This window comes from Pristis pectinata, chromosome 30, assembly GCF_009764475.1.
Source record: "Pristis pectinata isolate sPriPec2 chromosome 30, sPriPec2.1.pri, whole genome shotgun sequence".
Taxonomy (NCBI): Eukaryota; Metazoa; Chordata; class Chondrichthyes; order Rhinopristiformes; family Pristidae; genus Pristis; species Pristis pectinata.
This window is the reverse complement of record NC_067434.1, coordinates 13638540-13661659: the sequence shown is the minus strand read 5'-3', so window position 1 is coordinate 13661659 and position 23120 is coordinate 13638540. Positions and strand designations below refer to the sequence as shown.

Here is a 23120-nt window from a genome sequence, read left to right as displayed (position 1 = left end):
AAGTGGAGACATATTGCAGCACAAAAGACTGACATGAATCATGCTTCATTGTGGGCAGTGTAGCTCACAAACCAATCTCGACTACACAATAGAATAGCCAACTCATAAATCTCGAAAAACAGAATTGAATCCATTTAGCAACAGGAGTAGTGTGCCTTTTACTTTATTTGGGTCTATCTGGACCTAATGTAATTTTTGACACCTGTATCAGAGTCCATGGCCACATCACTACATTTAGTTTCTGAGGTCTGGGTGGATTGGTAAATTTAAGAACTACTTTTAGTATTTCCTCTGGCTTGTGGAAATATTTTAAAACCAGAATTAGATATCCACCCCTTGGAGCTCAGTGTCTGAGCGACAGGGTTTTACCATTATTCCCAAAGCTAGCTTGGCCTTAACTGAATCCTCTTTGATTATAGAGTTCGGCAATCTAATTACAGGAAGTGGAATGATTTCCGGGTGCGGCTTTTGAGGTGGAGATGTGGTTATGGTGAATGCGCAGGATCAGTTGAACTGAATGGTCTGTTTGTCATGTACAGATGTATGTAAAACATTGCCAGAGATTGTACAGAAAGTAGATTCAGAAAGACACTGATAAAGATTGAAAATAGTTGTGCTTTTCACTTCCAATACGTTGGATAATTAAGGATCTCCTAGGGGACCACCCCAGAAGGTGTGAATTGTTATTGTGCATTTAGGAAATGTCCTTTCATCTTTGGCAAAGTAAAATAATGACTTCCTCAGGGAGAAGGTGGGGTGGTCAAGCACAAGAGGCTAATCCAAACACATGGGGAAGAGAAAGGTTAAAAGGAAAACTCATCATGAGAAGAGCACAGTCAAAAGGAGCATCAGAGGTGTGTGCCAAGCTTTAAAGGCCCACTCATTCAGTAATGGACCTGCTGGCCACACAGCCTTGGCTTTTATCACCATGTCACACTAGCATTGAAATCAGCGGCCTGTCTCTTTTGATTGATTATAAAGGAAACATGAAGCCACAGTGTGGCTGCAAAGGCACCGAACATTGTCACAGACAACACCCAGTTTGACTTCCTCAGTTCCCAAGTCGAGTAGGAGCTTCTCGTCCACTGGGCATGCTCCTTTCATGACTCAAAATGTCCCCTAATACCGTACATTGATGAAGGACTGTTGAAGTTTGATGTGTGAAATAATACCTGCAATTTGTGCATGAAATCCCAAAATAGTGATGAAATGAATGACTGAATTACCTATTTTGAATGTTAAGTGTAAGATAAATCTCCAATTAGTTATTAAAATAAAAATTACAAACACCTTAAGTTAGAAATATGGGAACAATTAAAACTTGTGAATAGGAGCCAGCTCCTGAACTGACTGATCATCCTCAGATGAATCATTGCAGATGTAAACATTAAGGGCATTGTGGAAATTACCCCAATGCTTCAGAGACAGACAGAGCGCAGACTGTCTCGTATCATAAAGTCATTCCCCTTCGTTAGGCTGAACGTTATCCAGTCAGACAAGCCTATTTAAGTGCAATGATTGTTAAGCTCAGACTTTCGCTGGGCTTTGAAAATAAACATGTAATAAATATCTGGAGAGATTTGAAGGGAAGTTGGAGAGAAAAAAATGTGATTAGTGCAGGATTAGTGTAAAAAAAAGGGTGCTTGATGGTTGGCACAGATTTGGTGGGCCAGAGGTATTCTTTCTATGCCATTATGACTTAGGGTTGGAGATTAAATAGTTCCATGAGTAAAATGCATCATTTTAATTAATCAATGGGAACATAAGGCAAACAGTTTAATGTGCAAGGTATTTAGTGTAGCTTTTCTAGCATTATGAAGTAAATGTGATATGTTGTTTGTACAAAGATTAATTGTTAGAAATTGTGCACATTTTCAGGAATATCCTTTGATTATAAGTCACTTCTATACTAGCATTATGATCCAAGTACATTTCTTGAAAGAATACCATTCCTAAAATTTCAAATTATTTTTCATTCCCCATTTGTCAATCCAGGTGAAAGGTTGTGCTTAGCTTATAGATTACTTAGTATTCTTTAAACATCCCAAAACATTTTAAGAGCATAATCAAAATTTGACTCCAAACCACAAACCAGATCTTGTTCAAAGAGCTGGATTTTAAGGAGCATCTTAAAGAAGGAAACATGTGGAATAACTGACATTTAGAGCACGACGTTCAGCATTGGAAGCCAAGGCTTCTGATGCAAACTCGGCAAGTGATGGAGCATTGCAATCATGAGGAATCAATTGTCATTCCAGGTGTTAAACCATTGAGAGGGAGACATGCACAAGATGTCAAGCCATTGAGATGTATTTCTTTATTGGTGCTCGCTTACAAAGCCTCCCTCAGGATTTCTGTGTTCTAATCTTAAACAGACAACTGCAATAAACTGGCCGAGACTAGGACACACAGCAAATCAGATCAGGAAATGGAACTGCAGGAACTTTAAAGGATGTTGCCAGGAGAGAGTTGCTTTTACAGGAAAACATTGTTTACATGCTGAAGGGAACTTTTACTGAAATTATGTTGATCAGTGTCACACTCTAGTAAATGTTGCATCAATAGTGGTGTTTCAAGCTACAAACAACTCTTTGAAATGAAAAATAAACTGAGGTGGTATTAATGCAAAATATTTCTCCTAAAGCATATAAGCAAATTCACTCCTCTTTGTTCTAGGGGGATCAAGGAATGACAGGATTGCAGGGAAAACCAGGAATGCCAGGGCTCCCAGGAAGAAAGGTTAGATGAACTTCTTTACAATTGTGGGCAGTTGCTTTTACAGAATGCTGTATGGCTTCACCTGCACAAGGGAAGATGGACTGAAGCTGAGGCTGGTGAGAGGTGACTTCATGCGTCTATGTTGTCTGCAAACCACACAATTTACTAAGTGTGATTGGCATAATGAACAACAGGTAACACACGCAGATGTGGTCATGACGAACATGTCTAGACCAATACTCTGCGTGCTCTTCCTGAAAATCATTCTTGGCATTAACCCTACTTCAAAGGATTAACATAAACCTGCTGTCAGCACAGGCCTTAAAATTTGTAGCCACTTCCTTCGATGGCTGCTCAGAAATTAGATTCGTTTCGTGTCTGTGTCGACTATCAGTATAGCAATACAAGGGTTTCTGTAGCAGGTCTGCAGTTCAACAGTAAAGCACTGCCACACTTCATTTTGAAGTACCTTTTTTTTGAAGACGTTGTCAAGCTGTAAATCCTGCGTCAGGGACCAACTTAATTCTAAACAGAGTCAGACACTCTGCGGGCAGTCGACTCTCGAGACTCGTCTCCAGACAGTCATCTCACCTTAGGGCTGGAAAGGCCAGGATTTACTGCCCATCCATGATTGGTGGGGAGTTGCCTTCTTGAATCATTGATATGACAGTGAAAGTTTTAGAAGTTAGATTGCCTATTGCTTATTGGAATTTGATTAGACACAAGCGGCCAAGAGTCACCTTGAGACCCAACATGACCTCTGTGTCAGGGACCTAGATGATGACATCATTCATTGTGCATCATTTGTTATGGAGCATTGCAGGGAGCTTGGAGAACATAGCCCCATGGGTACCTTCACAGCACACTCTCACACGGGGGACCTGCAGGTAAGTAAGAAACATATAAATACAACCCTCGTCCCTCCACATTGAGGCCACTCTCCATAGTCCATATGATGCCCCTTTATCTGTCTGTTCCAACCACTACAACCTCAACATCTTGAGACCAATGCTCCACAGCTACTCTCTCACAGTTTATCTGATCAGTCTCCTGGGACTCCCAACATTGCTGGAACCCTTAACATCACTGGCTGGCTTCCTGGGACCCCATCCCGCCCCCGATGATGTTGGCCAACCTCCCAGTCCCTAACACTATTGGCTAGTCTCCCGGGACCCCCACTGATGTTGGCTGGGACCCTGACATCTGATAGCAGAACACCCATACACGCAAAGGTCTCCAGTGTCCTTCGTGTACCAGCCACCCCACCCACGGACTGCACCTGTGGTTAACTTCCCACAAGAATATAAAGCAGCACATTTTTCCCCAGTTGGTTGCTCTTCTACTGCTGTAGAAAGTGTCCAAAGGAAACAAATAAAGCTGTAGTACAAGACATGATTCATATTAACTCTGATCTTTGTGAAAATAACAATGCCAATATTTTGCAGATAAATAAATTGATTGGATCATTGACAATTCTTGACTTGTCTTTCCAAGTACTTTGGGAATCATCAGAAGCATCATTATTTTTAAAAGTTAAAACTTTCAGGATTTATACAGCATCCATTTCTGCACAATTTTGGTCCAAAAGCACTGTCTGGGAATTTGGTTGATTATATCAGCTTGAACTATTCCCAGACCATGAGTAAACCACTTAAAATGTGTTGGTTCTTTCACATTAGTTATTCTGGTTTATTGTAAACAGCACTGTAAAGCAAACCAACTGTGGTGCTGTTATTAACATCGCTCTAACCTCAATACTCGAAACTGCTTTCATCAATTATCTCCCTGACCAAAGCAGCAACTCTGTTTACTTCTGTTACTCACTTTAAAGCCTCTGAATCAAACTGGATTCATTCCTCATTGGAATTAGTGTGGATTTTGATGTTGAGGATAAGGCAAGTTAAGGATCTAGGTTTTTAACATTTAAGCATTTGGAAGGTTGAAAAATGTAAGATTTGGGCATGTTATCGGTCCTGTGAGCTGCTCTGTAACTGAACCGTAACATCATTTTTTGGCTCGGCTTTTAAACATCTACTAGCTTGGGGTGAGTCGTTGTGTTTGGAAGGGAGAGGGTGGGGAATATTAACTGGATATCTTAGCATCATGTTCTCCAGGTCAGAATCAGAATTAGGTTTATTATCCCTGACTGTATTCCCAAAAGCGCGGATTATCCACAGCAAAGGTGGAAATGAGAAGATTCAGAGTCCTACAGCACAGAAACAGACCCTTTGGCCCAACTCATACATGCCGACCCAGTTGCCTACCCAAGCTAATCCGATTTCCCTGCATTTGGCCCATGTCCCTCTAAACCCTTTCTATCCATGTACCTGTCCAAATGTCTTTTAAATGTTGTAATTGTACCAGCCTCTATCTTCTCTTCTGGCAGCTCCTTCCATATACTCACCACCCTCCGTGTGAAAAACTTGTCCCTCAGGTCCCTTGTAAATCTTTTCCTTCTCACAGAGTCATAGAGCACTCTCACCTTAAATCTTTGTCCTCTAGTTTTAGTCTCCCCTATCCTGGGGAAAAAACTGTGTCCGCTCACCTTTTCTAAGCCCCTGATGATCTTATATACCTCTAACGGGTCACTCCTCAGCCTCCTACGCTCCAGGGAAAAACCTGGAGTTTTTCTGTTTATTATCGATGATAAAGCAAAGCTATTCACTGCAAAAGGGCATGAGAACCCTTAATATGTGGTAAACCTTTGCAACTTGCTAATGAAGATGCATTGGAAAATGTAGAGCAAATGGATTCTCCAGAAGATGGGAGAGAGGCAGGGAAACGAAGGAGAGGCGACAGAGAAAGAGAGGTGAGAAAGGGAGAAGAGGAGGTGAGAGGGAAAGAGATGATAAATGGAGGAAGGGAAAAGAACGGGAGGGAAAAGATGGGAAGAGGAACTGAAAGAGAGGAGAGGAAGCAAGAGAAAGAGTGTCAGAGAGGGAAGGTGAGGCTGGGTTATTAAAGGTGTTGGGTTTCTATGCATCACATCAGATTCCCAGGATTTTTATTTTGTTGTATTTGTTACTCATTTGGGCAGCTGATGTAGTTTTTTTTTAAGCATTTAGAATATGGGCTCCTCAGGGAAGGTGAAAAGGTTTGCAGGAACATGTCAATCTTTCTCCAAATGAAAGCTGAGGTAGACTTATGAGCATTGGTATTGGTACCCTTACTGAGAGCAATTCCTTATTAAAATCCAAATCATTTGCCACAACTAAACAGACAGATTACATACTAAAATGTACAATGTTGTTTCATTCTTAAAAAAGCATTTTACTAGAGGTATAATATAAGCAAAACTAAATAAGATAAAAATCATGAAGCCACTCTTCAAAACAGTGATCGCTTAATCATCTCTGGTCAATGGACAGTGGCGCTGATTTTCCACCAATGTTGTAATTATATTTGGAGCACGGTGGCAACTTGTCTGTTGGCTGGTTGGACTGTAGATATAGTGAGGTGGGAAGAGGCTTGTGTGGAGCATAAGCGCTGCCAAATTCCAGTTTATCTGTGCAGCCGTATCTATGCTGTAATTTCTGTATAGTTTGAAACCAGTTGGCAAGTGTGAGGCACACAATGCAACTGTTCACCCAACCCCATTTAGATGCTAGTGTGCTACAATGAGTTGCATGTGCCTCCAGCATTGTGCCCTTGTTCCAGCAGTGCAACTCTGGCTGTCAATTCACAAGATTTCCAACATTAACACCCATCAATTGTGTCTAATACTTGACATTGCTTTACGTGAATGTTTCCTTTCTTGCCCACAGAATGACGGTTAATTACAAACTTTACTTTGTCTTTTCTTCATCGCCCAACTTCTGTGCCAATTGTTCCCATCTCCTCCCCACCACCCCCCCCCCCCCCAGACATTGGAGTGCTTTCATGGAATGAAACCCAGTGTCTTTGTAGCCCAATTAACAAGGCTTCCCAGTTGGATCTACCCTTGTAATGTGGAAGGGTGACCACGGCGGACCAGCCAAGGCTCTGAGGGATAAAAGCATTTGCTTGAAGTCCTGGTGGAGCAGTTTTTCACAAGGGAGGTGAAAGATCCTTCTGGGCTTGACGTTTAGCCAGTCTTAGGAGTTTCAGAAAATTTCTGAAGCTTCTAAGGCTGTGATATTTTAATGAAACAAAGGGAATAATTATCCTCAAAGACCAGGAATTCTCCCTGCTCCTCACAACTGCCCCATATATTTCTGCTTCCCTCCTTGGTGGACAGTCTCCTGCCAGCACCTCCTACCAGAATTTAGAAGGATGTTTAAAATGAAGCAGAATCTTGTTAGGGTTGGGTTGCACCCGAGTTACAGGTGGAAACCAGTCTCGAGCTCTCTCCAGTCCCTTGAGTTTCTGCAAGTATTTGTTTAACTGGAAACATTTGGCTTGTGTAGTTGGCTGTGTAATTTTATACCTGTTAATGGACCTATGCAGTGTCATTGCTCACTTGGGTTGCTTCATATGACTGTTTAAATTCTCCTAAACAAATAATCTGTAAACTTGGTCTTAATGCACAAGGCAGTAAAACTGAGGTGCTGTATGTCTAACCTCACAATCGGAATAAGAAGTGTTTATACAGGTCCTGCCACAGACAATAAATTTGGACATTCATCTTTTTCTTTGTAAAGTGCCCAGCTGGAAACTGCATCCATCCCATATCTCAGATCTTGTTTTACCATGCACTTCCAAATAAAATCTTTTAATATTTAATTTAATTGCTTACTGCAATGTAAATAGCATACATGGTTAAAAGTTAAATTATTCAAGCAGGCATATTGATGGTGGCATGTGGACATCTACTACAGAAATGATGCTAATATTCTGATGCAAATTTAATAATACTGAGGATGATGGCAATGAAATGGAATTGGAGCTGAGAATTTCTTTGTCACATCAACAGAACTAACATGTAATGCAAAGGAAAACTGAAACAAAAATAGAAAATGCTGGATCACTCAGAAGGTCAGTCAGCATCTGTGGAAAGAGAAACTGTTTTCATTTCAGGACTAAGACCCTTCAGCTGAACTTTACCCTGCCTAAAACATTAATTCTGTTCTTCATACCACAGATGCTGTCAGACCTGCTGAGTGTTTCCAGCATTTCTGGTTTTATTTCAGATTTCCAACTTCTCTGGGTTTTTTTTTTGCTTTCTCAGCTACAGTGGCTAAACCAATAATTTCATTTCATTGCCACTTGGAGATATCCGCAGCAATATTAAATTTGCTTGAGAGAGAGAGAGAGAGAAATGTGAATGGAGTGACATAAAGAAGGCTTATATTGAACTTAAACGTGTGTAGATCTGTTAGGCTGATGATTTGTTCCTGAGCTGCAAATTCTCTGTAACATGATATTTGAAAAACCATTTAAAAATTAATCGCTATATATTTTGTCTTTTTTTAAAGTTGATGTATCAGCAATCTTGTCAAAGCTCTGTGATAGTCTGTTGTTGGTTCAATCAAAATTAGTCAGTAACTTTAGTGTGCCAAGCATGAAACCCAATCAGTGTGGAACTAATTTGTTTAATTTGTGGTGGGATTATCACTGAATAACGCAGATATGCAAGTACCCAGTTACCTTCACACTTTACATTTTGTCTCCACAAGAGGGACAGGTTCTTTGCAAAACTATTTTCGACTCTATATTCCTTTGATCAAAGAAAATAGATATTTTTCTTTGGGACTTACATTTTCGAACCAGATTAATTCTGAAAATATCAGTTCAGTTCATCCATTCAATCCCAGGTGCATTATGTCATTTTGGAACTAAATTCTGCAGATTTTCACTGTGTTTTTACAAAGAGGACTTCATTATACTTCCCAAGTGAGTACAAAATCCTTTCAAAACATGACTTCAGTGGGGAAAAAAAGAACAGTGGGACCACAAATAGTGAAAGATTAAAGGTTTTGTTTTAAATTGCAAAGAATATTAGTTCTTCGTTAGCCCACAGAACAAAGCCATTGGATTTATTGAGATTATAGCACAGAAGCAAGTTGTTTGGTACATCTAGTCCAAGCCAATATTTCTGTTCATATGGGCCTCACTCCTACAACATTACATCTCTGCCTATCAGAATAACCTCCTGTTCCTTTCTCAGCTAGATTCCCCTCCAATACAGCAATGATATTTCCCTCAAACTAGAGGGAATTCATCTCCTCCACTACTCTCTGGATATTCTCCAAAATTTCCTATGGGATTCATTAGTGGCCGTTTTGGCCTGAGTTTCTCCAAAGTGAGAACATCTCCTCTACCTTGACAAAATCATATAATTTTATAACTTCTATGAGGTTATTTCTCTTCCCTGGAATTATTCCTGCCTCCTCTCTTATGACTTGCTTTATATAGTCTATCTATCACTCTCTTTGCTGTGTGCTCTTTAGTTGTGCTTCTTGTTCTTCTGTCAGTTTATTTTCTCTTCTTTTCCTCAGGGAGAGGTTGGTGAATTAGGGCTTCCTGGTCCACTTGGGTTGCCGGGACCTGTGGGCCGAAAGGTAAATGTGGAGGATAGATCTACGCCCTCCGTCATTTCAGAATGTCAATTTATTAACAGCGATTAATTGCACATTATTATGAGGAAGCACTGAGACATCTGTTTTTAATAGAAAATAACATCTCTTAACAAAGAACGGTTACAGTTGTCAAGCACAATTCGTTACGCAATTCATTAGAAGCCTTCCATTTTCACCTAATAAACCAGTAACAGGCTTCAGGTTATCTTTCATTTCAAGGATGTTAAATTCGTATTCTTTAACACTTTCAGGATGGTTAAATTGAAGTTTCGGCTGTCAACTTTGTGTGTGTGTGTGTATGTGTGTGTGTGTGTGTGCGCGCGCGCTATTTCAGATCTGTTTGAAGGACGCTAAAATCTACACTGTGCATATGATACATTAGCCGGCCTCATTCTTTTTCCTGCTTCTGTCTGCATTCTATAAGATGACTTATCTCTGCTTTCCTTTTGGTTTTCCTATTTGTGTTAACAGGGAGACCGAGGAGGAGTTGGGCAAAAGGTAATAGAGCCATGTTTCTCTTCTTTTTATCTCTAATCTGTGTCACCCCTGCCTTAATCTAGTTTGTCTCGCTTTGCTTAATCTACCTTTTCTAAATCATTTAACCTTTCCACGGTTCTACCCGAGGTCTGAATCAAACTCATGAATTTCACACAAAAGTAAACTCAATAGAAGAGACCTTTTGTAGTAGTGTAACTGTGGAATTTTCCTGTTTTAGTGTAATTAGGATTTATACCTGCTCCAGTGGAGTGTAAATGAAATGCTGTCTGTACTCAAATACTTCTTCCAAAACACAATAATTGCACTAAAATTATTTCCCAAATGTGTTTGCTTTGCAATTGTGCTTTGTCCAGCATGTTTCTGATGAAAAAGTGCAGCATGTACATTATCTAAATCTCATGGCCACTCTGTTTTGGACCTGCCTTTGTGATATTGCTGCTTAGGTGGTAAAATTGAGCTTATTTTTTAAGTTGGAAAAAAAAAGATTTGTCCAGTAATATGAGTTAAACAATTTTAATAATAGAGGCTGATGTTGCAGAGTTTACTCAAATTAGCAGATAATCCAAGCTGAAAACAGTTAGATCAATAAGACAACTACATGTTGCTTTCAAGCAGTTTTTCAACGTAAGGGACCTCTTGTGGTGTGTGGATACAGGAACTAGCTAATCATAAAGCTGGACATTTTCTCATGTTCTGAACTTGAGCGGAAAAGGTCACAACACATCAGTCAGAACCAGTTGAGATACAGATCATAATGCTTGGGAGCAACCTTTGGATAAATTTGAACCTGCTCCTCCATTTGAATGCCAGCTATTATCGGAACTTTCCAGTGGGGTCTGAGGGAAGGCTAGTCACCTGCTAGGAAGTTGTAGCAAGGGGAAGGGGATGAAGGTGTTCAGGAGAGTCAGGGAGTGGGACAGTAGGGTGGAGGGAATCCAGTCAGAGAGACGTTAGTTCTTCCTGGTTCTGCAACAGAACCTTCTCTGCTTGGAGATCCATTTCACAGGCCTGAGGTGATAATTTCCTGCTCAGACCCCAGTAAAAATATAAACTTGACACAGAGTCCCTGCTCTATGCAGTCATCCTTTCCAACTATGAATCAATGGTCCAAACTGGGAAATTAATCAAAAATGTTTCCATTTTGATCTCATGAGTATCCTTCCCAGTTTTAACTGCTGGTGCAGCCCAGTTCTGGGAAGGGGGGTGGTGGTGGGGAGGAGGAGATGGGGCTAAAGCTATCCTGAGAACTAGGTGATTTCTACATCGGTCAAGCAGTGCACAATGGAATCCCGTTCTGACCCAAGCAACGAATAGAGGCTCTGCACCCAACACCCCTATGTATTTTGAGTGCCTTGTAAAAGGTTTATTATTTAGATGTTGACAGTCCTGCAGGGGGTATTTCTGTGGGGGGAGGGACAGGGAGGTTTGGTCAGTGTGCTTTCAGTGCAGCAATCAATTGAGAAGCCAAGTATAGTGATTTGAAACACAATTATTGCATGGGCCCCAGTATGTAAAATTATGACTGCTTCTTGCTTCTTCTCCTCAATCTTTAATTATAACTTTTGTTCTCCCTCTACACACACAGGGAGAGCCTGGTGAAATGGGTCGGGCAGGCACTAAAGGAGAAAAGGTAGTTTCAACGACCTTTGTTCTGTTGTAATTGCTGAGGTTCATGACCAGCCTTATAGGGTCACTGGCAGTCCATGACTTAATTGAACACTCACGCTTATATTTAAGGAGGAAGTCTGAAAAATATGCCACTTCCTTCATATCTTCCAGTCAATGGGAAACAAATGTTTTGTAACAAGATAGTTTAGTGGGACAATGATGCAAGAGTGGACACATTCAGTTTTAGATCGGGCAGATAAATACTGGACCATTGCATGCCTCTGAACACAAACAGTTGCACGAAACTGCTTTAATCACTGTATTATATTATTTAACGTTAATTGGATTAATTCTATTTAAATAATATGCATACATATGTTTATGTTTGCTTATTATTTAAATAGAGGAATTAATCCAATTAATGTTAACAATTAATCCAATAAAGGTTGGTGCAAGAATACATACATGTGCTTTTGCACCAATATCCGCATTAAGTAGTTGTCAGACTGTTGGCAACATACTTAAAAAAAAAGTTAAAATGTTGATTTTTTTTTCCTTTTATGCACTATTTTTGTAATTTATGTAACTTAATGTCTTAGCACTGTACCACTGCCACAAAACAACAGATTTCATGTCATCATAAATCTGATTTTGATTCTGATTCTGGAATTAATAACTGGGATTCAATTGCAGTTATTGTATGTTCCAGAGTTGCTTTTAGTTGTGCTACTGCTGCTGGGATATTACCCCAACATATGATATTCCTTTGCACACTGTCTGGTTTTTGTTGTGTTATGAGAGTCAGCAGGACCACCAAAATAGCAAAGGAACTTTGATTAATGGATTGTAAGCCCAGTGCTCAACTAGAAAAGATAGGGGATGTTTCACATAATATCTGATCATGTGGTGTCATAGCTGCTGCAGTAACTGTTAACATCATCACTTAGTGCAAAGCGGAATTGCTGAACAACTATGCAGTTTTAAGCATGAGCAATTTCTGTTGTGTATATTTTTACTTAAATTCATACCTATGCCCTCTAGTTTTAGATACCTTCGCTGTGGGGAAAGATTTCCTACTGTCTAACTGATCTACAACCCTCATAATTTCTGTACACCTCTATCAGGTCCTGCCTCATCCACTCCATTGAATCCAGCCTATCCGGTCTCCCTTAATAACTTGAAACGCTCCGTCCCAGACAACATCCTGTGCACTCGCTCCAGAGCAATCACGTTGTACTTGTCATTATTCCCAGTTGTTGAAATGGTAAATACAGATGGGCCAACAGCCTCAGCTCACTGTCTACTGCTTGCCGAGAAACAACCAGCTCATTAGCTGTAATTGCTATTCCATCATCGAGTGTCCTACTGGCGATTCCAGTTCTTGTCATATTCAGTTAGAAATGTGAAAATTCAGGCTGTCTCTTGGAATCTGGTCAACGATTCCAGGGCCAGACACATTATATGTCCAACCTTACCACAATGCCTTCAGAAATACTTCAGTGGCTATAAAGTGTTTTGGAACGTTCTGACTTCATGAAATAAATTAAAGGGATGAAAAATGTTTACATCTAGCTTTGATTTCTTTTTATTTCATTGTTACTCGTTTGAAAATAGATTATTTCCTGAGTGGAAGGTGATGATTTCCGGATTGAAAATCACAATCTGGAAATTTGAATGGACGCTTCTGTTCCTGAATCACATTTACAGAGGGCAGGTACAGGATCCTACCTGGGTGACTGGGACAGTCTCAAGGACCAAGATCTCAAAACATGGTTGTTCTGAAAATATTGTGATTTTTGCATCAGAAATGTACGGAATGACACCATAAGGCTCCTTTGGAGCATTGCGAGGAAATTAGATCCCATTGTTCTGAGGTCCACCTGTCGTTGGGCATTCTCCAAATCACCAATATCCCATAGAATGTCCCACGTCACTCAATACGATCCCTTATCTGCTGTCCTTCAGGCCCCACGCTATACTGACCCTAACTCCCCACCAATTGATCTCACACCCAACTCCCTAACTGCCCCATTTCCCAACTGATCCTTGCCTGGCCTCAGTTGAGCTCTGCCTCCATGCACTCTGCCATGATTTGATTCCTGACTTTTGCCCTGAGCCTCTCAAGTCTGCTCTTTTCTTTCTTTCAGACTCAGGATTAGAGTAAATACAGCCAGGTGGCAGCCTTGCTTCCATTATTAACCATACTGAGTCAAATCACTGAGCCAGTGAGGCTGATGTGTGCTCCATACGCATCTTGTAAAGTACTTGCAGCAGACAAATTTATTGGAGAGTAGTGTGGATTTTGTCTTCTGATTTATAGTTGCTTCTGTAAGAATTTCCATCTTTGCAGTAAACTTGAATGAGTAATTTCATCCCAAGCTGTATGATCTCAAAGCTGCATCTTTTGGGAGGTCACCAGTATGCAGTGGCATCTTGTACTGTTGGGTCCCAGTGGTAAAGGGGTGAAAATTAGATCCCATGCCAATTCATCCCATTTATTCAAGCATAAGATGAAGTTCTGATTTATATGATGCTTCTGCTTGCCCTCTGTAATTAGCTTTACATTGACCAAGGTCAACTGTTGTGAAGTTCACATGTTGGCAAGTGCAACCTAGGATCTTGGTCAGACATAGAATCTGTGTTAAGCTCCTTTTGGTGCACCTGTAAACTTTAATTCAAAAAGACCTGTTTCTGCACCTGGACAGAGAGAATTGTTCACTTTCTCAGGTGTTAATGGAAACGTAGCATGCAATTCGCTGTATAGAGCTCCAGGTGGTTGTATAACCTAGCAACAGAAAAAAACTACCCGAGTACTGAGCCTGGACATTAATCTGATCCATCTTATCTTTGATTGTTCCCTTGGATTTCGACCCTAGGATTTGAAATCCAAGGAAACCCCACGTCTTCTTACGTAGAAAGGCAAAGTATTAGAATTTGTAATCTGCAGCTCCTTCTGAAAAGCAGGTCTTAGTCATTGACATGGAGTATACCTGATGTAGGTTTACGTTTTGGGTGATGACTGTGGCAGTTTTGAGGTCTAGTCCTTTGTGCTTGTATACCAAGAGTGCCATCTGCTGGTCCCACCTGATGTCTTAAGTATAGAGTGATTGAAAAATCACTCGCTCTCTGGTGTAACTAGCATGGGCAGGGGAAGCAAGAGAGAAAAGCAGCAGTAATCCATCAACTCTTCCCTCCTACATTCTTCTTAATGATGAGATCCTTGTAATGTAAACTTACTTTCTTCAGATAAAAGCAAAACTGTATATTTGTTGGAAATACACATCAGATTTAGTACCGTTGTGGCACAGAAAGGTGCTGTTCAATCCATTGAGTTTGTGCCAGCTCCTCTTAGAGCAATGCTGTCAGTCACAGTCTACCCTCTTTTTCCCATAATCCTGCAAATATTTTGCCTCATACCTGTGCAATTCCCTTTTGAAGGTCCTGGTTGACCCTATTTCCACCATGCTCACAGGCGATGAGATCATAGCTACACTCTGCATGACAAAATCTTTTCCTCATGCCTGTCTTGTATCCTTGTCCCAAAACTTTAAACCTGTGGTTCCAGTCCTTGAACTAGCTGAGAATAGGAACGGTTTCCCTCTCTTCACCCTGACATGATCAGCTGCAAGTCTGTCAAATATCTCTTGGCCACCTTCACTCCAGCTTCTTCACTCTTAACTTTGTAGCTAAGATCCTCACCCCTGCAGCTATTCTACTAAATCTTTTCTGCACCCTTTCCCTGGACACAATACTCCAGTTATGACCAATCTTACTGGGTTTAATTTCTTATAATAATACAACCAAAATGACTAAACATATATAAAAGCATGGGCTATAAGTAGATGTGTAAAATATTTTGCAGACTGCCCACAATATTGGAAACTGAACACACAGTAGGAAATATTTGACATGCATCAATCCACTGAACCATTGTCATGTTCAGTAAAATAATGTCGGAAATGCTCAGCAGCTCAAACGGCATCTGTGGTGAGAGAAACAGAGTTAATGTTGCCGGCTGATGATTTTTCATCAGAACGAGGAAAAGTTAGAAATCAAATATGTTTTAAGTGGCAAAGGAGGTGTGGAGAGGACAAAGGGAATGTGTGAGCCCTGGGATTCTCTCCACCTTCGTTCTCCCTTAAGGTGCTCCTTGAAGTCTGCCATTTGAGCTGGTTGTTGCTGCAGCAGTACAATGGCTAGTGTCTGCAGGCCAGATTGGGAGATGTGTTTCCATCCCACCATGGCTGCTGTGGAGATTACATTTAAGTATTTAAATAAATCTGGAAGAATAATATAGTTTTATTTATGGTGACCTGCAGGAAAGGAAGTCTGCCATAGTTGCATGGTTTGTATGTGACTCCAGGCCCACGATGATGCGGTTAACTCTTAATTGCCCTCGGAAGTGACTTAGCAAGGGGCAGTCAGGGGTGAGCAATGGTTATCATAACACTCCTGAGAAGCACGATGTTAAGGGCACCATGTACAAGCAAGGTGTTTTTCAATTATTTTGAAAAATAATATTCCTTCATTTTTTAGATAATTTTGCCTGTACCTAATGCCATAGTAAACGTTCTCAGACTTTGTAAAATATAACTGGGACCAGCCTCAGTCTGAGGTGAGTCCTTGTAATCCATGTTAGTTTGTGTGCGTTGCTATTTATTGTGCTCAAAGGTTTGGCCATAGGGAAAAAGTGAGCAAGTTTTGGAATCGGGAAAGAAAGTAATGCAGTTAATGTGTATGTCTCAGAACTTCACGGATTAGAAACTGGACCAAACAGGCAAGTGTTAAAGACCAACATACATCTGAATGAAGCCTGGCACAGCATTGGAACTATTCTCTGTCTCAAAGTGACACCAAGAAGGCAATTCTTTGAAGTTAAGGATCCAATTAACTGTCCCTAGTAGTGCCCAATACAAGCATCTGTCTCCATAGTATTCACTAGTTATATTTAACACAACTTTTTACAGTCATGGCTCTGTGGTTTGCACCTATTGAAATCCTGCAACCTTCACAAAAAATTTTTTTTTAAATTCTGAATAATATAATATGTAATATTAGTAATGTTGTCCATTAATATGCTCCTAAGGATGACCCAGAATGTATTATAATTGAGGGGATTGTGGAAGCAGGTATTCTAGCAACATTTAAGAAGCATCTGAACAAGCACTTGAACCACCAAGGCATAGTAGGCTACGGACCAAGTGCTGGTAAATGGGATTAGTACAGATGGGTATTTGATGTGGGCTGAAGGGTCTGTTTGTGTGCTGTATGATTCTATGACTCTACTTTTCAAACCATGTTGAAGAATTTTAAACTCCTATATTTTCACATTGTTATATATATATGACATTGCCACGATCTCTGGAAGTTACGAATGATAGATAGATGAGTGTAGATAGGATGACCATGTTGTAGTGTAATAATCAGAGATTTATAACTCTGTCCCAAAGTATCACCGACAAAACAATCATCTGAAGCTAAACATCCTGCCATGAGTAATGGCATGAGATGTTGGCAAGTTCCAACTCACTAAAATATTTATGCATGTAATCAGTAAGTAATCATTATTCCATTTTAAGAGTGGAAACTTGCTGTGCTTTGTTTGAAGTGACATTTCATTTTTGATAAATGATGAGCAACGGTAGTCTGGAGAATAAAGTTAAAGCATTTTAGTGACAGTATTTGTAAACAAAATAATTTTCAGATGGTATGACTACATTGTAGAGTCACTGCATCTCAGTTGTTACTTAAGGATTTAGAGTATGTATGAACACAGTTTCAGTAGGTAGTGAATGCTGTTTCATACATATGCAAATATCGCAGGGGAATCAAGTCACAAGCTCAGCAACACCTTGGTTTTATGGAAGGAAGTGGTGTTCCTGACACATGGCCAATGATGGGTTAGCTCACTCCTGCGGTAGGAGTAAGGGTAGCAAACTTTCAGCCAGAGTGAGTTCCATACTTATTCATCTGGTGTTTGGACATTCTGCTAATTAGCTGGAGGTGGGTACTCCACTCGTAGTGGTAGGGTACCCTACTTGTTCAACTGGCAATGGAATACCAACCTATTGGAGGTGGAGTACTTCATGTAGATCTGGAGAGGGTTACCCCATTTTGTTCAGATAGCAACGGTGTATCCACATGTTCAGTTTGAGATTGATACCCTATATTTACCTGGTGATGGCTATCCAATGTTCATCTGGAGGTGAGGTATCCCACCTGTAGAGTTGGAGATTGGTACCCTATTTTTACAGATGGCAATGCTGTACCCACCTGTTCAGTGTGAGATGTGGTACCCAATGTTCAGCTGGTCCGAGGACTATCCAATACTTATCTCCAATTTATATTGCACTCCAGCTTCTGCAGCTGGAATTGGGGTACCCGGATGTTCAGCTGCGTAAGACAACTGATATTTTAGCCATACTACTTGTTAACTGGCTGGGTTGAGTCCCGACTGTGCCATTGTCTGATCTTCGGAGAAGCAACACTAGTTTGACTGTACCAAGCCTTAGGAATGCAATGTCAGGCTAGTGTCCTGGTTCCAGTTGGAAAGTGCTGAGTGAGCTCCAGGAGTTAGGGAGATTTGGGTTGTGTGTGGTGCAGCTGTGTTGACTAGTCATGCTAATAGTTACTGGGGCAATTGGTGGAAACTCCAAAAGTACCCAAGTCTAAATGGTTGACATCACTTCAGCAACATTGGATGATTGTTGGTCTCACAAATCACAGGTCAAATCAAAATTCAATTCAAGTGGTAAAAGCAATAAGCCTTAAGTAGGGAGACAAAGAATATATGGTTGTTCTCCACCCACTCAGGGCATCCTAGAGTGCTGCATAACCAATACTTTAAATTTTGAATTTCATGAAGCTATTTGGCTTGTAAACAGTTGTATAAGCAGTCAATAGAGATGGTTAAGATGATCATCGTGTCACTGTGACTGAAACTAGTTTTAATCCTCCGAGCCTGACTGAGGAGCAAAATATTGATCTTACAGTTGGCTAAGTAAAGTCAAGGTACAGCTCCAGTCACACTCTATTTGTTCACTTCCTGTATATAAGCAGAGCCTCAGGTGACAAGCTTGCTGATGAATTTCACTGATTCGTGACATTAGGCCCTTGGACCTGATTCTGAGAAGCTAACTTGAAACTTAATCTTAACACTTATCATTGTTTGTAAATAAGGTCTGAATCATTACCAGCATCAGTCAGTCTAAGGTTCATTAGCAGTAAGTTGTAATAAGAAATCTGTATGAATTTTCAGCATAAATACAAAACTAGAATGATTGTATCCCTTTGTTTTATTCTCGCCATCCTATCCTGTCCTGTTTCCTATCTTGCCTTTCCTCATTCCCATCCTTCCTTGGAAAAGAAATGACAATATTTCTTCTTGATATTTTCTGTTTACATTGTACATATTTTTACTTTCCTGTCTTCTTTAGGGAGAGTTTGGAAGACCTGGTATCCCAGGAAAACCTGGAACAAAGGTACTCCATGTCCACAGACTGTCCCTTAATCCCTTAGCCGCCCATGATAAAACACACAAACACATCAAAGTGACGGCAAAGCATTTCAAAGCAAATCCCCTCTTGCTTTTGTTAATCCAGTGCACCTTATTAGCCATTATAGCAGTTATGAGTGGGCTACTGTATTCCTGATATAGCCTGATTCTTTCCAAATCTTCAAGCGTTTGGGGTATTTACAGGTGTTTTAAAAAATATTCAGATGCTACTTGGAGAGAGTTTGCCAGTTTCTTGCCAGACTAGTTGATGCATAATCCTAGGTAAATGATCCTATGGTGGGTTTAGCTACAGTCAGCCAATCAAGTGCAGCTCCAGTCTTCCAATCAAGTTTAGATATGTGGTGACCATTGAAAATCATTCTTGCAGTATCTTATTGTTCAAAGGCTTAAGACCTGATATACAAATAAACAGTGGAATAGGGTTTGAATCAGTTTTGATCCAAAAGTTGATGATAAAGGGCAAACCATGGAAGGGACGGACTGCTCAGTGCAAGCTGATATTTCCTTCCAGTTTTTCCATTCATGCTCTGAGCCCTGCATTGTCTTCACAGATTCTGCCCCCTTCTTCCCGTTCTTCAAACCGTGGTCAGGTTGCCAAAATCCTTTAACAGTTTTAATACAAGTAAACTCAGAATGCAGTTTGTTTGACCAGTTTCATCAGTTTATTGGTTATACAGTAAAACTCCTATCTGATTGTTTGAAAACACCAATGGTTGGACATCTGGCTCACTGAGGCCCCGTTTTCTGTCCTCACTATAAACTCACCAGGACCCTGTTTTACGCAGTTGTTTTCAACTTGCCAAGGCTCCATTTCCCGTGCTCACTTTAAACTCATCAGGGATCCATTTCCTGCTCTCACTTTAAACCCACCGGGGCTCCGTTTCCCGTGCTCACTTTAAACTCATCAGGGCCCCATTTCCCTTTAAACCCAGGTTCAGTGGAAGATTTATTATACTACTGTGTAACATCTTTAAAAAGGTGAATTAAAAGTGTGTCGTGCTAATAGTAGGAGTAGTGTCCAATAGTCTAGAAAATCTGCCTGCCCAATACCACCAAAATTCCAAAGGCGCACGATTATCAGAGTTTTACTGTAACCAGTATTACTGGTTGAATCTGAGGGATATTAACAAATAGGATGTCTAATCATCACATATTGCTCATTTTACAACACATTTATAGTGATACTACTTAAACGAAATATTTGACTGAAATTCCAATGATTGTGTTTCTTAACTCACCTCCACTTGTCGTCTTACTTTCCACTGGTATCTAACTACAAACTATTTCCTGCCTTCAATCAATAGGGGACATTTATTTCAACTGTTCCTGGGTTAAAGGTCAGTCATGGTGCAACACAGCTTTAAACCCAATTATTCTTTCTTTCTTGACTCTATTCATTTCTGACCTGTTTTCCTCTCGTGCATTTCTCTTGGACACAGGGAGAGCCAGGGAAGACTGGACCACCTGGACAGAAGGTGAACTTTAGCTTATTTCACACCCGGCTGATTTAATTCCTTGTGATGTTCTTTTCAATCTGAGTTGTCCTTTGTGACACGGCACAATGCTGAACAATATAAGAGCACAAGGGTGACTAATATTCTATTGCAATTAATCAGTATTTACTGAATGTTTCTTTTATGAGGTCTTTAACTTATTTAGTACAATGTAGAAAGAGGCCATTCAGCCAATCATATCCATGCTGGTCTCAGCAGAACTCTCCCATCAATCTCATTCCCACTTTCCTGTATCCTTGTGATTTATTCTCTCTCAAATGCCCAGCGACACCCCTTTGATACTATTACCACTTACCTACATACTAAGGGATACTTTGCACTCACCAGTTAGCCTACCAGCATGTCGTTGGAATGCGAGAGAAAACTGGAGCATCCAGGAGAAACCCATGTAGTCACAGGGAGAACATGCAAACTCCACAGAGGTTAGGATCGACCTGACGCTCTGAGGCAGCAGCACAAACCACTGTGCCACCACACAGCTCATTCTTTCACTTCTTCTCCTGATTCCACTTTGATCTTCAATTCCCCCTGTACAAATCCTTCTACTTTGCACATTCTGTATTCAGTGCCCTTTTTCAAATGGAAACTGTCCATTTAATTTGTTCCTTAACCAGCAGTGAATCACTCTCATTGTGGCTGAGTGGTGGTCGATGTGAATTGCGTGAGATTTGCCAACAGAGAGTAAATTGTTAGCCTGAGCTAAGAAACAAAGATTGAACCACAGAGGAGTGAGATTGCAAGCCTTTAGAAAAGCAATCAAGCGGCACTACTCGACATCATTGCAGAAGTATTTGAACAGCTGATGATATTTGAATTCCAAAGCTCGTCTTGCTGTTTAGCATTCATAATTTAATATGTTTTATGGACAGTGCTGTTTTATGCATTAACCTGTCTGAGTTTTTTCGCAATATCCCTGATAAGTCATGAAAATTTTAAAACAGATGACTATAATTAAATAATCAAACAACTGTCAGAGCTAATAGCTTCATTGTATGAGACTATTGTAAAATCTTGGAACTGCATAAGGAGATAGATTTGTGTCCCATTCCATGCATCACAATGTGGCCGCATCACAAGTGGAATAAAGTGCTTTGAGTTTTGCTGTCTGTCTTTGATGCTCCCACCTTCTTTCACTTTTCCTTCCTGGTCCTGTGTGTTGACCTCGTATCTTCATATTTTATGCGCAGGGGGAGCCAGGAGAAGCCGGTCCACGTGGCCTCCCCGGAAAGAGAGGGCTCAGGGTAGGATCTGTGGTGTGGGTCTGACTGACACATTGATGCATGAATTTGCCTTGTAGAAACTACCGCTAACAAGACCTGAATAGAGAATTAGCATTTCTGTAAACTAAGGCAGATGATTTCTAAGTTTGCGTAGTTTATCAGGAGCATACGTATAGGTTCACAGTGTCTCTCATTAGCGCTGTTTTGTTGAAGCTTTGATTAAGGCTACACTTGGGAAATTAGATGTTGAGTATCGTGCTTTATTCTGGTCTCTGTATTACCAGAAAGGCACCAAGGTACTGTAAAAGTGAAAACAAGATTACTAATGATACTAGAACTGAGAAGTACGCTTAGAGTCATAGAGCTGTACAGCATGGAAACAGGCCCTTCAGCCCAACTGCTCCATGCTGACCAAGATGCCCATTCAAGCTATTCCCATTTGCCCACGTTTGGCTAATATCCTTCTAAACCTTTCCTATCTATTTACACGTTATGGAAGACTGAACATGCTGGAGATTATTTGTGTAAAAAAAATGAGGAATAGGATAAAAGAGGTTTTTGATACTGAAAGGTTTATTTGGTTAAGTGTTGACAAGAAGTGCACAAGACAAAACCAGGGGCCATTAATTTAAGATAGCCTCTAAGATATCCAGTGAGAAAAAATACTTGAGCCAGTGGCAGTGAGACACTGGGCTGGATTGTGCCTGATCCAGCCCACTCCTCACACTGTTGCCCGAAGTATTCACGTGGCCGCACTTACAGTGCTCCCACGGGTCCAGTGTGCTGGAGGTTTGGCTGCTGCAGCCATCCCGCAAAGTGGAGTGAACTAGGTCTCAGATGGTGGATTCAAATCATCCTGGTCACAGCTCACTGCTGTCAAAGGTTCCATCAACATAATCAGAGACAGCTAAAAAGTTGAAGTTACTAAAAATAATTAAATAATTAAAGTTGCTTTTAAATTATTAATTAAAACATGAGTAACTTAATTAAAAACATTTAAGGTTAAGCAAAAGAAAAAAGAAACCATTACTGTACTTGCCTTTCCAATCCAGTGAATTGTGTCCCGTCCCAGCAGATGTAAAGCTAAGGGTCAGATGTGAAGTGCAGCTGACCTCTGAGCTTGGCACAACTAAGCTCCAACCCTGGACTCCAGCAGCAGAGCAGGAAGTCCGATACACTGACATCTGACCTCCGGCTCACTCCTGACTTCTGTGTCACAATGTGCAGGTATGGAACTCCGTAATGAGCTCACCAGCAGACCACAGCTAGCCAGCGGTTCCCGATGGAAGCCCTGGATAGTGAACAGCGCAGTTTGGCCCAACAGAGTTCCCTTCCACATAGAATACTTGAGGTGACTGCCATAGATGCACTTAAAGGATGTGTTCACCAGATGAAATGATCCACAGAGACCTGTGGATTACAAACACGAGTTCTGTAGGCAGTGTCCTAGGCCCAGTCCTCTTTAACTGCTTCATCAATAACCTTCTTTCCATCGTAAGATCAGAAGTGGGGATGACTGCTGATGATGCATAACCTTCAATGCAATTGG

At 40.7% G+C, this 23120-nt stretch overlaps 1 protein-coding gene across 1 annotated transcript in view; it reads left to right on the top strand.

The window, feature by feature from the left end:
• col13a1 (collagen, type XIII, alpha 1) overlaps nucleotides 1-23120 on the top strand; it is a 105753-nt gene that overhangs the window by 43872 nt on the left and 38761 nt on the right. Inside the window, exons 15-17 of the mRNA XM_052041516.1 lie at nucleotides 2677-2739; nucleotides 9687-9713; nucleotides 11299-11343. Of these exons, the coding sequence (XP_051897476.1) occupies nucleotides 2677-2739; nucleotides 9687-9713; nucleotides 11299-11343 (135 nt within the window). The remainder of the gene's footprint in view (nucleotides 1-2676; nucleotides 2740-9686; nucleotides 9714-11298; nucleotides 11344-23120) is intronic.